The following is a 12,849-nucleotide window of genomic DNA, read 5'->3' as shown; positions in this document are numbered from 1 at the left end:
AAAGATAAAGGAGCAGCCAATTTAACCTATAAAAAAGCTGTACACCCATAACTGGCCTTTGGATTGAGACGTCTATGATTGAATTAATGAAAGAAACAGATGGAGTTATGACCTAATGAAAGAAAGGAGACATCTGGGTGTGTTGTTCCACCCACCTGCTGGACTCTGAGCTCTCCGACCTCCACGCACCCGTGCAGGCATAGCGAAAGCGCTCGTTGTCATCATGCATTTGGAGTCTGATTGGCCTCTTCAGGCCCCAGGAGATGTTGAGTAAACCCTCCACGATCAGCTCACCCTCTTCCTGCAAGAAATAATAATAATCATCATTAACTCTTTTGTCAGATGGAGGAAATCCTGCTGGCCCATGTCTCAGCTCGGTTTCAAGTGTACGTGCTGAAGAGGCAGTTGCAATCCGCAGAAATTCAATTGGAGGCGGTGAAGTTATGGAAAGACACCTTGGGAGGAGTACAATACAGCACACGTACTAGATGTATTATTTTCGAGTGTGATTCTGAACAATGATGTGCTTACAATTCAGTAATATTAACTATTAGTTCAGTGTTGAATGGAAAATGTCACAATGCTGTAATACACATTTTATTGTAAAATATTATTGAAATTAACTGCATCAAATAAAGCTGAATTTTCAGGAGTCATTTCAATCCTCAGTGTCACATGATCCTTCAGAAAGCATTCTAATTTGAGAATGCTCAAGAAACATTTATTATTATTATTATTATTAACAGTTGAAAATGTTTGTGATGCCTAATATTTTTTTGGAAACCATGATATATTTTTTTATATTGTCACGTGTCAGTGTTTGTTTGGACTTTTAGTTTGTATTTTGATTGGTTCCTGTTCTCCTTTGTTCTTTTCCGTCACTCCTTCATATCCATGGTTACTGTCATTATCAGTTCAGTTGTGTCATCGTCATCTGTATCACCTGTGTTCTATTAATCAGTGTCATCTGTGTTTGTATTTTAGTTCCATCTGTTCAGTCAGTGTTTGTCAGATCTCCGTTGTATTTAGTGTGTTGCTGCCTGTTCTGCTGTCCTGTGTTTAATTACAATTAAATCTTCGATTTTGGCAATATATCCTCATCTCCGTCTGCCTTTCTGCAACCCACGAGACAGATATATGATTATGATATGATATATGATTCTTTCATGAAAATTAAGTACAAAAGAACACCATTGACTTAGAAATCTTTATATACATTATAAATTAACTTTAAATGAATGCATCCCCAATTAATAAAACTAAAATTAATAAAAAATAAATCACTCTCCTTTGAACAGTAGTGTACAATATGGCATCATCATGAGGTTGTGAGCTTTTCAGATTGGGAAGTGATGTCTGGCTTAGGAAAATTGACCTCTCTTTATAAGAAAATGATTAGATAGATAGTTACCACAGACAGACTTCATGCAGTTCTTTTCAGGCAGAAACGTGCCACTTAAGCACAGTCTTAATACTATCGAGGCCTAAGTCAACAAAGTCGATAAGTCTCTTCCGTTCACATGCAAAATACAATATCGTCTGACTAATACATGTGGCAGAGCTAAATATACCACAGAGATTAAACTGCAAGATTCAGGAAAGCTACTTAAAATAGCTGGTTGTAAGATGCACGTAACAGTGTCACAGCCTTCTATTTATGTACGTTTAAAAGGTTTAACCTATTTAATGAGCACCTTTCATAGCTCTACTGTATGTTATATATTTGCTTTTAGCTTAAAGGTGCAATGTGTAAAATTTTTGAGTATCTATTAACAGAAATGCAATATGACATCCATAACTATGTGTTCAGTGGTGTATAAAGAACTTACTTAATAAACCGTAATGTTTTTATTACCTTAGAATGAGGCATTTATATCTACATAGGCGCGGGAATCCCCCTCTATGAAGGTCGACATATTGTGACGTCATGTTTCTACCGTAGCCGACAGCGAACAAACATCGTTTCAGAGCGCGTTTCGTCACTACCTTGAAAGAAAAGCCGCATTAAGCTAGAAGCTAGCCATAAACACCGTGAGTAGTGACTTTTCCCTTGTCAGTGGTGTAAAATATGTAGTTGGATTGTTTCATGTAACTTAATTCTTCTCCCTCGCTGTGTTATGGCTTTGCTATGTGGGGATAAATGTGCTGGTTACGTTCGTGAGAAGGCTGATTAGTACTCTTGTCATTGACCGTAAAACAGTTACAGGAATCACCAACCCGTCGATCTTGGAAGCATTTTAAGTCGATCGAGTTTCCAAAATCAGAGAAAAAAAAGCCTATTGTGTATAGTAAATGGTGTCGAGGGGATGCGGAGACGCGCGCGCTGTTACAATCACGTTATTTTTGCCACTCGCACCTTTGGGCTCATGCGGACGCGTCCAGTATAAACAAGGCTTAACGCTTTAACCAGCTCAGCCACAGTAACAGCTCATATTAGCCAGCTAAACTTTTACTACCCTGTTAGAAAAAATATATAGTTGCATAGTTTCATGTGGTTCTTCTCCCTCAACGTATTATGGGTTTGGTATGTCGGGAGAAATGTGCTGGTTACGTTCGTGAGACAATCAACTAATTACTATTATTATATATTGTATTAAGACCCTTGATCCTCACCTGACTATGGCTTTGTAAACTTTATCCATGATGTGGTTTATAATGGACTGTGGTACAGAAACTTGGTTTACTCTGGCTATTCTCTGCTGTCTCAGACGACGATGTTTGTCCCGTTTTAGCCACCGTAGCTTCTTCAAAAGGGAGGGGTGAGCGGTGGGCTGAGCCCTTAGTGTAAACTCGCAACCGAACCGCTAGATGTCGCTAAAAGTCACACACTGCACCTTTAAGGGTGAATCTGAGGTGAGAAAACATAATTTACATGAGAAAATTATAATTCACATCTCTGGTATTATTACCAGCTGCATTTCACCTAAAAAACCCATAGTCACACTTTAATTCAGCAAACCACAAAACTACAGTATTAAAACAAACTCCTTTATGGTGATATTTTTAAGTTAATAGCTGGAAGAATTAATATGCCAACAACTAATTTCAATCCTAGGCTATATATACCTTCTGAATTCACAGAGAACAATTATTTAATTCTCAATTGTTCAGTCCAACCTCGACAGAGGATTATTGTGATTCTTTGACTCTTTAACTTTAATCATTCAAAGCAAGACAGAGGTCAGAGCTGAGGCCCACCAGACTTTTCCCCACTGGATCTCTGCGGACTTGCTCTTCAACAAAAACCCTAGACCAAAATAATAATCGGTAAGGGTGTTGGCAGCTGTTGTAATTGTGAGTGAGCGTAGTCAAGTGTCACATAGGTGGAGGGCCGAATGCTCCCAGCGCCTCATTGTTACGACAATGTAAACATTCAGGGCAGCTGCGGTCAGTTTCCTCTCTACTCTCCGTTCAGCACACACACACTTCCTGTCAGTCATGCAAGGTCAGAGCTTAGCTAAATTTAGCACCATTGGCATTGGGTTATGGTCCTTAACTGCTGTGGCTGTATAAAAGGAGTTGAGCTGCCTCTAAACCAGAACAAACCAAACACAGACACAGCCTCTCCACAACAATCACCACTCTGATGCTAGAACCTTGTCCTAAAGGTAAATTTGAGATATATGATCAACTGAATGATTTATGTTAATTAAAAATTCAACTAAACATTTCTTGTCTGTCAAATCTCATTACAAATGCATACTGCATAAATAACTAACTGTTGCTCAACTCTCTAGGATGAAACCCAGAAGGTTACTCCTGTCTGTGGCTCCTCTACCGACAATAACAGAGTCGCACGAGGACCTCTCGCAGTCCCTGGATGAATATGTGAACTCTATTAAAGAATTGGCCCAGCCTGCTTGCGGCCCTTTGAGGATATCCAGGACTCAGAGGCGTAAACCGGTGGGGAAGCACGCGGGCTCTTCCCGGGCTCTGCAACCCCGCCGCGTTTCCCTCGGCCTGGATGAGGTCACGCTGAGGTTCAGCAGCCAGACGGACTGTGGAACTAAAGATCCACTGGACTGGTTGTTTGCACAGACACACTTACAGTCACACGGAGAGAATTTGCGCAGGACTGACAGCGCACCTGCTGCTTTGTGGTTACTCTAATCCGCCAAAGCATAATGCCATGCTGACGGGAGGATAACACTGAACGTTTGAAAGATGAACGCAATGGAATATTGAACTGAACTTCTTAATTTATTGTCTGAACAGACTTTTTGTACAAAGGTGCTAATGTTTACACCCTGTCAAATTAATGGTTTTCTACATTCTATGCTTTTTAAAATAAATTTAAAAAGTAAATTGACTTCAAGAATGTTAATGGTTCTTTGCTTAAATTTCTATCTATCTATCTATCTATCTATCTATCTATCTATCTATGTATCTATCTATCTATCTATAGTAGGCTATATACGCTATCTATCTATCCATCTACAGTGTGTATGCTATCTATCTATCTATCTATCTATCTGTCTGTCTGTCTGTCTGTCTGTCTGTCTCTCTGTCTGTCTATGTACGCTATCTATCTATATATCTATCTGTCTGTCTGTCTATAGTAGGCTATGTACGCTATCTATCTATCGTATGAACGCAATCTATCTATCTACCTGTAGTATGTATGCTATCTATCTATCTATAGTATGTACTCTATCTATCTATCTATCTATCTATCTATCTATCTATCTATCTATCTATCTATCTATCTATCTATCTATCTATCTATCTATCTATGTGAGTGTGTTTAAAACTGATAAAGAAATACTAATATGGCCATAGTCAAATTGTGTCTGTATAATACACATAGACCATATAATATCTCGAGCACTTATGATGGTGAGACAAGGGAGAACAAAATGCATCAAGAATAATATGTTATCGCAGTTCTATAGCTTGTGAATACTAATTTAATCTATCGCTGACAAAAAGCTTTCTGTACACCTTCATTTTTACAGATCAATAGCTTCCCACAGTATTATCCCAGTATTAACACAAAACTCAATCTATTTGTGGTTAGAGAACCACGTATACTGCAGTTTCAGGTCTGCAAGGCAAGTTTTTGAGATTAATTCCAGTTATGCAGCGACCTCTGTTGGCAGCAATTCATTTTTAATTTTATAGCATGCACTATCTGAACAGAACCAGCAGAGGGCGCTCAATGAGCGCTCTAATTCTGAAACTGACCTACAGCCTGTGGAGTGCAGACACAGAGAAAACATGTTGGTTAGAAAAAAATAACACATCTTTCTTGTATCATGAATCATAACATTTTTCGATATGCATTGCAGAAAGGAAGAATTAAGTGGCTCGTAGCGTTTTCCTCCCATTTCCATCGCAATTGTGGGCAGGGTCGCCACTAGAAATTTATAGGGACCCTATGAAAGACTATGAGGTTAGGCCCCCTACCGCACCCATGCCATTATAAAATCGATCTCTGGGGGCCCCAAAAGTGCGTGTGCCCTTAGAATCGTCCTAACATTCACCCCCTTATCTCATTAAAAACTCAAGATAATTAGTCCAAATGAAAGTCCATGTCCACTGTGCAGAAAGGACAGAAATATAATTTCTTTCCGATCAAAATTTTTAAGTACATGTTATTTTATAGAAATTGCTCACAAAATTTTAATTTTTATTCTTGCACTTGATAGTCTACTTCAAAAAGTAATAAAATAAATAAAAATAAAATAAAAAGGAAATTCTTTCAAAGATGTGATCCACATACTTGGCAAATTGTTAGTTCCAATGATTAATTTTCAGTAGGCTTAGGCTATGTTAACACGTTTTTAGGACTGGTGCACCCAGATTCCTGGACGTTTCCAAAAAGGTCCCATTTTTTCAGAGTAAACAGATGTGGGTGGTCGCTTGGTTATGCTGGGTCTAATCTCATAATGAAAGACTAAACAAATAGCCAGAAGCAATGTGAGTGGATTGTGATCTTGCAATAAAGTGTTTCTAATAACCTCTAGATGGAGTTTTTGAATGGTAGGACAATTTTTATCTCAATGCAGTTATTCGGCTAGCTGTACTAACCTGACTGTCAGCAGAAGATGTAACGTGAAAGTCATCAGAAATGGAAAAAAGTAATTTCTCATGTTTTTAAGAGTCCTCAAAAATAAATTGGGCACTGGTAAATCATCTTCATTTTATATGTTGTATTTTTTCAGAATACACAGCTCATTTTGAATGACCTTATCAACAGAGGAATTCCCATAGTGCCTATCATTGGGACCAAGAGCATGCCAACTCCTGCTACATTAATACTTACTATAAGCTCCTGCAATCCATTTCAGTTACTCATGTCCTTTCAGCACTCTCACTTTTCCTTTGAACCTTCATCTTAAGTCTTTATCTTATGCAATCTGTCTTTAATCTCTCTCTCTCTCTCTCTCTCTCTCTCTCTCTCTCTCTACAGATTGCCTTCAATTATCACTTGGTATATCAGTTTACCCCACAATACCTGTGACTCAGCATAATTTTGAAATGCGCTCAAGGAGCAATTACTCAGTGGAATCAGCACAATGCTAAGGAATTTGTTTTTCTAATGTCACTAACACATGCATGACATCCCTTAGACCCTAGATCCCTTTATCAGCTGTAAATCATTCCAATACAACAATATTTTCAACACTAATAATAATTATAAATATAGCTGCGAGCAGCAATTATCGGGGTTCAAGCATTTAAGGCCTTTAAGCATATGTGTAAAAGATATTGTTTTATTTAGCAAGCATGTAGCCACTTAGATCATAGACGGAAAATACCATTTACAGCCAATACAGGCAATTTACCATAGGAAATATATCTTTTTAACTTTTATAGCACCACCTATTGCCCGATCTCCATTGAAGTTTATTTTTTAATATTTAATGAACGATTTGATTGACAGCAATGGTTCTAGAGGCAACGTTGTTCAGTATGACGAGATTCATCAAATGATATGAATATTATGTTGGTGTGTGAAATACCACGTGATTAGTGAGGCGTAAAACTCCTTAGCTCCACCTTGTGGCCGATTTCTTTAAAAATTCTCACAGACCTCATGAGTTGAACATGCCCACCGAGTTTCGTTCCGATCGGCCTCCGTTAACATTAGCTGTGTCCCAATGTGAAGGCTGCGTCCTTCGAAGGACCCAGCCTACCCAACCTTCGAAGGACGCTCCGCATGTAGCCTACCTTCATAGGATTCCCGAATGGCGCATCCAGGTGTTCCCGATTACCGCTCCTGGCGCCAAGCAACGGTGCGAGAGTAGCCTACGGCTGCCATCCTGATCATTCATTTTAAATAATTGAATAAACAGTATTTTGTTTATATTTTACTTGAGGACATGGTGCGGATGTTTCAGTCATGTATTTTCGTCTTTAATAGCCGGATCATGGCAAGAGGTTTTCTGCGTCCCAACTCAGAAGCTGCTTCCTGAATTGCCAGATTACACTTTAAACACTTTAAACTGTTCAAGTATTGGGTGTTAACTTACGTAAATAGTGTAATAAAAAAGAAAACATACATGGGCATATGGTTCAAATGTTCACTTATATCTTACCTTGATGCGATTTTGTAGGCTAGTGTATTCTTTTTATTATGTAGCATAAATGGACAATATAAATAATGAATATGAATATGGTAAATATATATTTAAACCCATATTATGGAGGGAAAAAAAACAAAAAAAAAACAATCCGTGGCGACAGAACAATCCGTCCCCCAATATTTTTATGTGTAAATAAAGATACACAATTTTATTGTTGTAAACTCACAATAACAAAAAAACGTTGTGCTTTTGTAAAATAAAAGAAAACAATCAGGGGTGCTTTCATGATCTCCGTGAACTGGAGCGCGCCTTAAAAATGAACTGAAACAAAATATAGCCTACCTATACAAAGCTTGAAATGTCCAATTTTAAACAAACAAATTCGAATCTAATTTCCAGGTTCTAATTAAGCCTTAGAAAACCAGTAAAATCAACTTTTTTCCCCCTATTAATTTGTGAATATTTCAAATATTTAATAAAGGGGAAAAAAGTCATAAACAAAAATCTGAAAATACGTCAATATTTATTTATTTTTCCGCAGCATTTGGTGTGTACAGTTCAAATTCAAATTTTGGTGCTCAACTTTGCGTTTTAAAAATAGCCTAACAACCGTTCATTTTTCGTTTTTCAATGAGCCATATGGGATAAAAAAAGAAAAATGAGTGGACGCAAAAGTACACTGACCTTATATTATTAAATATTTCAAATAATGTAGACTATTTGTAGAAAAAGTTAGTCTTGGGTCCGTGTACTTTTGCGTCCATTCGATTTTGCACAAATAAAAGTAGTTGCGAATGATGTATTATTATTTTCTGTATGACCAGAAATGATAGAGTAGACTACTAAGAGTAGCCTATTTTAAGTTGTTTCCTGTTGATAGAAAAATGCAAGTGTCCACGCCCGCGCCTCCACACTCCACACAAACACTTGAATATGCGTCAAAATCTTGTGTTTATTTATGATAATCTTAGCCCTGTATTATTATTGTCTAACCTGTATTATGACTGACATTTGACGAATAGCTTTGTTCCTTTTTTTGATAAAAGGGGCTTCTAAATATGTAGCCTAAATGTAGCCTACTAGGCTACTAATAATAATGATAATTAGTATTATTATTTGTGTTTATAATTATAACTATAAATTAGTTCACTGAAGACAGTAGGCGAATATGTTAATCATAAAATAATTTATGAATGTGTTATTTTTATATAATAAAACCTAACCTTGTGTTTGTGTTATATTTCTTTTTTATTTGTGAAGTGTTTTTTTTTTGTGCTTATTCTATTATACTGAGCTTTTTCCTCCCAAAAATGGAGTTTTAGAAAATTGAAGAAATTATCCATTTTAAAAAATGAAGTTTAAACACAATGCAAAGCATCCCTCATAAACAGGTGGCCTGGTTGAATCATCGTGGGCACAATTTGTTAAACCGAGGAGAACAGTTTAAGAATTCGTGAGTACAGTTTATAAACTGAGGGGACAGACTGCACAACCGTCGCCACGGATTGATTTTTTCCCCCACAGGAGACTTTCCGGGCTCCGTAATATGGGAATATAAAACCCAGTTGAATATAAAAAAGTGCAGTTCAAATGTTACTCCCGCTCGTCATCGGTAGCTGTCACAGTTGCTAGGCGACAAGAACAAGCATCCGTCATTTTTTTAAATAAAAGTGCTGTCATCACCGCCGCGCAATGACTTATGGGGTAGGATCGGGAAGGATAGACCGCGAAGGATCCATTTATGTATCCTTCCTTCCACGGGGAAACGAAGGGTGCATTTGGCGTCGCTTTTGGATCAGGGTAGCCTTCGTAGCGCCGCGATGACGCAACCGGCCTTTGAATACGGACTTCGAAGGATGCGAAATTGAATTGGGACAGCCTTCATTGCGCCGCCGTGACGCAATCGGTCTTCAAATGCGGCCTTCGAAGATGCAGCCTTTGAATTGGAACATCCTTCGTCGCGCCGCTGTGACGCAATCGTTCTTCAAATGCGGCCAATCATCCTTCAAATACGGCATTCAAAGGACGCAGCCTTCACATTGGGACACAGCTGTTGTCTAATAGGTGCTCAAATTTCATTGGCCGATGGCGGCCATGTTTTTTTAGATACACCAATGTCCTCATAGACAATCATGGCACCTTGGACAAAGACAGTGTAAGTCAATCAAACTTGCGGTTGTGTGGTTATAGCCATTTTCTTGTTTTTTTCCTGTTATAGTGCCACCAAGTGTCCAATCGTTTGTTTTTTACGTTTGAGCCTAAACACATTTACCGAGTTTGGTGAAAATATTTCATTTTGTTCTCGAGTTATAGCCATTTTAGTAAAAATGGCTCTGCCCACATAGACCATTTTGGTGCCCCTTAGCATCTGTGAATATAAATTTTGACTTTTTTTTATAAAATATTGAAATTCAGACTCCAGAGAATCTTTCCACACTGGTTTGGTTCCGTTTGGGCAAAAAACCTAGAACTAGTTTGCTAAAGTAAACTACTTGGACAAAATTCAAAATGGACAAAATTCAAAATGGCGGAAAAAGTGTCCAGGCGGAAATGCAATGATACTGTATACGTTTGTCCGTCTTGAGCCACTGATTCCAATGATATAAGACAATTGAATCTACGACAAACAGTCTAAGAGTTATGAGCGATTTCCAACTTTTGATTGCTGTAGCGCTCCTTATTGGCCGCTTGGGTTAATATCATGTCAGCCTCTCCGCAAATTGAGACCTGCCATTTTACCAAGTTTAATGTCTCTAGGCCTTACGGCAGGGGTCTCCAACACGTCGCTCGCGAGCTACCAGTAGCTCGTGGCCTGATTGGAGGTAGCTCGCCAATGGGCCGTTCACATACCGCGTCTTTTGCACGCTCAAGTTCGTTATTTCAAATGTAGGAAGCTCATAATAGAAGCGACGCGCTTATTTTTTCCAGGCGCAGCTAGATGAAAAAAATCTCAACTTTTCAGAAATGCCGCAAACACACCGCAGGTCATGTGACAAGAAACAACCAATCAGCTTAACCCTTTCCGTAACAACATTGAAAGCTCAGTCAACATCAAGGATGGGGGTAGAGCCAAACACTATGGGTGTTTTTCTCTTCTCCGTAAATAAATCTTGTAGCAGAGCTACAGCCAGCGTTTTATGGTGGTGGAAATCCATTAGCTACTAAAACTTCTTTGTCCTTGTGGAGAGCGCAGTGCATGGTTGCATAGCAACGACAGACGCCACGGGAAAATCAGACCGAAATTTACTATTAATAATAAAAGATAAGCTAATGTGCATTGTAAACCTCAGTAATTTATCTTTTTTGACTCATTCTTTTTATAAAAATGATTTAAAGTCTGAAATATGCGAGGTTTCTTTTAATAAAACCTTTTTGTCAAAACTTTATTTGAACTTGAACATGTTAATTTTGCTACTAATTAGTAGATGACATGTGGCAAGACACTCCTTTAAAATCTGGCCATCATTTTTAACGTTATTATTTTAATGTTTATGTAAACAAAAAGTGCATATTAATGCTAATTATATTTGTTATTTGCTGGTTTTCGACATAAAACTTGGTAAATTTATTTTATTGTGTAGTATTAGTACTCTTTAAACAGGATTCTGTGATAACCGTGATCTTTTTGGTCACAATAATCATGAAATTAAATTTTATACAACTATAATTATGTGTTTTTACAGTATAATATGCAAAGTACAATTTTCTATACAAAAATGAATCTCTGATTCTGTTCTTTTCTCTGACATTTAAGGGTGACAAATATAGGCCTACAAAAACTCTTTTAGGTCTAAAACAGTTTCAATAGTTGTTAATATGAGAGTTATGAGACATTACTTAAGAGATTTAAGTATTGTATTACATGAGTAGCTCTCGGCCACTTTTTTTTTTTTTAAAGTAGCTCTCAAATGTAAAAAGGTTGGAGAGACCCCTGCCTTACGGTTTGGTCTGCACAATCAGTTTTACGGCAGAAGAAAAATAAAAAAATCCTTACAATTACAAAAGTACAATAACAAAAAGTAACAGCAAGCTGAAGAAATATGTGAGTATGAGTCCTCATTCAGTCAGATTAGGTTTTAAAGTAAACAATTCAAAGACAAACAAAAGTCAACCAGAAACAAATAAGAGACACACACATACTATTTAGAACAGAACTTGATCTTCCAGCCTGCATTATGTACAAATGTGTCATATTAATGGATAAACTTCTTATTCCATTCATGGCATTTAATTACAAAAAGTGTCCTATTATACGTCTAAAATGTTTTCACTTATATAATGGAAAATCAGTTAATTTAGACACTATGTCTGTCAGAGCATTGGAAAATCTCTTTACTTTTGGTATTGTACTGACTGAGGTTAAACTTGTTCTGAAACACAAACAGCCTGGAGGGATTTCCCAGAGACTTTAACAGATCCAACAGATCGTAACAATGTGACAGACTGTGTCATGTTTGCTGACAGACCAGACCAAACCTCCAATTAAAAATACTTATGTTAACTTGTTGAGATAAAATTAGAAATAATTAGGTGGGTTTTTTTGCAATCTCTGTCTTTCACCGAAAGCAACAGATTTTAAGATGCCATTGCTCTCAAAAGTGTGTGTGATGGGGGGGGGGGGGGGTGTCACTAGAGAGATGTCAGTTGTTTTCACTGGAAGGTTATGACATTTTGATTAAACTTAAGGTTAAAAATCTTTTTAAAAAACAAAACAAAACAAAAGCAATGATGAATTGTTCACAATAAGATCTATAACACACATTTAGAAAATAGATACAGTGAATTTCCATTTCATACTGACTTTAAGATTTAAATCATCATCTAGCCCTCACCTAAAGGGTTAATATATTACAGCGAATATTTAACCCAGTATTTTAAAAGAAATATGTTATAATCTTTATCTCTCAACATTATAATGTTTAGTCTATATTTACTTGTAGAACACAAACTATTTTTTGTCTTTAAATTTTACTTTTTTAAACAAATTACAATATTATAATATTAATATGGGCTATCTATATACTATATTATTCATATTTACAATAGGAAAATAATTTGTGTTCCCCTTCGTCAGCTCACTCGCTTGCAAGAGCATATATACTTTGAGTGAAATAAAACGAGCCAATGCACATTGTCATGTGATAATTGCACCAGCTGTTGTGCATCGCGGCGTGAGCATATAATGAGCAGCAGGTGCGTCACATCCTTGTCTTTCGCTTCGGAGCCAGACAGTGAATGCTGTTCCTGTCCCCTGCAAGATCTAGAGGGTGATTCGAGTCTCTGCAAGGAAGCCTCTGTATGTGGTGTTGGTGTGACGCCG

The 12,849-nt window shown here is 37.4% G+C and overlaps 1 protein-coding gene and 1 long non-coding RNA gene across 6 annotated transcripts in view; one reads left to right on the top strand and one right to left on the bottom strand.

Annotated features, from left to right (window-relative positions):
- The window catches only part of rassf4a (Ras association domain family member 4a), a 30,288-nt gene that overhangs the window by 7,515 nt on the left and 9,924 nt on the right, over window positions 1–12,849 (bottom strand). For all 5 annotated transcript variants that reach the window (XM_077236755.1, XM_077236757.1, XM_077236759.1 and 2 more), the window contains one exon: window positions 156–301. In XM_077236755.1, the coding sequence (XP_077092870.1) occupies window positions 156–301 (146 nt within the window). The remainder of the gene's footprint in view (window positions 1–155; window positions 302–12,849) is intronic.
- LOC143744997 (uncharacterized) lies at window positions 3,480–4,867 on the top strand. The gene is made up of 3 exons (XR_013205936.1): window positions 3,480–3,608; window positions 3,738–4,478; window positions 4,560–4,867. It is a non-coding gene; the product is annotated as an uncharacterized LOC143744997 (long non-coding RNA).

The sequence above is a fragment of the Siphateles boraxobius genome, unplaced genomic scaffold (assembly GCF_051911475.1).
Source record: "Siphateles boraxobius isolate OS27281-9 unplaced genomic scaffold, OSU_SipBor_1 20, whole genome shotgun sequence".
Taxonomy (NCBI): Eukaryota; Metazoa; Chordata; class Actinopteri; order Cypriniformes; family Leuciscidae; genus Siphateles; species Siphateles boraxobius.
The sequence above is the reverse complement of the archived record's forward strand: the minus strand, read 5'-3'. Positions and strand labels throughout refer to the sequence as shown.